This window comes from Cyprinodon variegatus, unplaced genomic scaffold, assembly GCF_000732505.1.
Source record: "Cyprinodon variegatus isolate N-32 unplaced genomic scaffold, C_variegatus-1.0 Scaffold1909, whole genome shotgun sequence".
Lineage (NCBI taxonomy): Eukaryota > Metazoa > Chordata > Actinopteri > Cyprinodontiformes > Cyprinodontidae > Cyprinodon > Cyprinodon variegatus.
This window is the reverse complement of record NW_015152362.1, coordinates 3,013-4,394: the sequence shown is the minus strand read 5'-3', so window position 1 is coordinate 4,394 and position 1,382 is coordinate 3,013. Positions and strand designations below refer to the sequence as shown.

Genomic DNA, 1,382 nt, shown 5'->3' with positions numbered 1-1,382 from the left:
CGTTCTGCTCATGCGCTCTTGTTATCAGAGAACGGAGCCGGGTAAAAACCAAGCTGAGCCTCTGGAACTGGTCTGCAGTTAGCTCGGTTCGGTTGTGTCTAGCTCGGTTCAGTTCAGTTTGCGTTCCATTTACACACCATAAGTTATCTCAGTTACTGAGCTCGGACCGGTCTCGGCACGGTTTTTCAAGGGTAGTGTAAATGGGGTATATAATTCCTTTAAGTGGACCTTATCCTTTAATTAGATGGAACAATTTTTTATCTAATAAAACATCAATCTAGAAATCGGTTATTTGTAAAGAACTCTAATCAGAAGTTCTCCACAGCTCCATCTATGGGGGATGTTCTAAACTGACGAATAGGAAGAAAAACCAGGGATAGGCTTGGATGAGCTGGCATCGTCCCTCTTCTAAAGGGATGCATTATGGGAAGGCAGTGAGCCAGAGGGGTCGGTTTGATGCTCTGGACTTGCATCCACCAGCAGGATCAGCTTCCTTCTGTTCCACAGAGATTCTCCCACAATGGTTGGAGGAACACAAAGAGAAACCATTTCTAAGCTGCATTCAGCTGCTGACCCTCAGAGATACACACGGACCGGATTAATTCTGGATCAGCTGTTCTTTTTGAGCCTTTGTGCGCTCCGTAGACGCTCCCGTCATTAATCCCGGTTCCTCTGCCGCTTCCCTCCTTTAGTTTCCGATCACGGCGCTGAGAGAGATAAAGATCCTCCAGCTGCTCAAACACGAGAACGTGGTCAATCTGATCGAGATCTGCAGAACCAAAGGTTGGTCGCCACCCGTCCACACCAGCGGGACGCGGTTCCACTGGTTCCATCACTAAACTGGTTTGTGTGTTTGAGTAGCGACCCAGTTCAACCGATACAAAGGCAGCATCTACCTGGTGTTTGACTTCTGTGAGCACGACCTGGCCGGCCTGCTGAGCAACGCCAACGTCAAGTTCACGCTGGCAGAGATCAAGAAGGTGATGCAGATGCTGCTGAACGGGCTCTACTACATCCACAGGAACAAGGTGAGGCCCGGACCGAGACCAGAACCTGCTTCTGTGGCTGGTTCCCGCTAACTCCTTCTACTTCCTCCTGCCCCAGATTCTGCACAGAGACATGAAGGCAGCAAACGTTCTCATCACCAGAGACGGCGTCCTGAAGCTGGCGGACTTCGGTCTGGCTCGGGCGTTCAGCCTGGCTAAGAACAGTCAGGGGAACCGCTACACCAACCGGGTCGTCACGCTGTGGTACCGACCTCCAGAGCTGCTGTTGGGTAGGAGGCAGCTTTAAAACCTTTCTATTGTTCTGTATTGGAGGAAAAAGCATCCTATGACCTTTGACCCTTTTGTATTTTTGGTCCTAATGGTTTCCTTCTGCTT

At 50.1% G+C, this 1,382-nt stretch overlaps 1 protein-coding gene across 1 annotated transcript in view; it reads left to right on the top strand.

Annotated features, from left to right (window-relative positions):
- Positions 1-1,382, top strand: part of cdk9 (cyclin-dependent kinase 9) — a 9,911-nt gene that overhangs the window by 5,976 nt on the left and 2,553 nt on the right. The window contains exons 4-6 of the mRNA XM_015404943.1: positions 693-783; positions 862-1,028; positions 1,105-1,276. Coding sequence (XP_015260429.1) covers positions 693-783; positions 862-1,028; positions 1,105-1,276 — 430 coding nt within the window. The remainder of the gene's footprint in view (positions 1-692; positions 784-861; positions 1,029-1,104; positions 1,277-1,382) is intronic.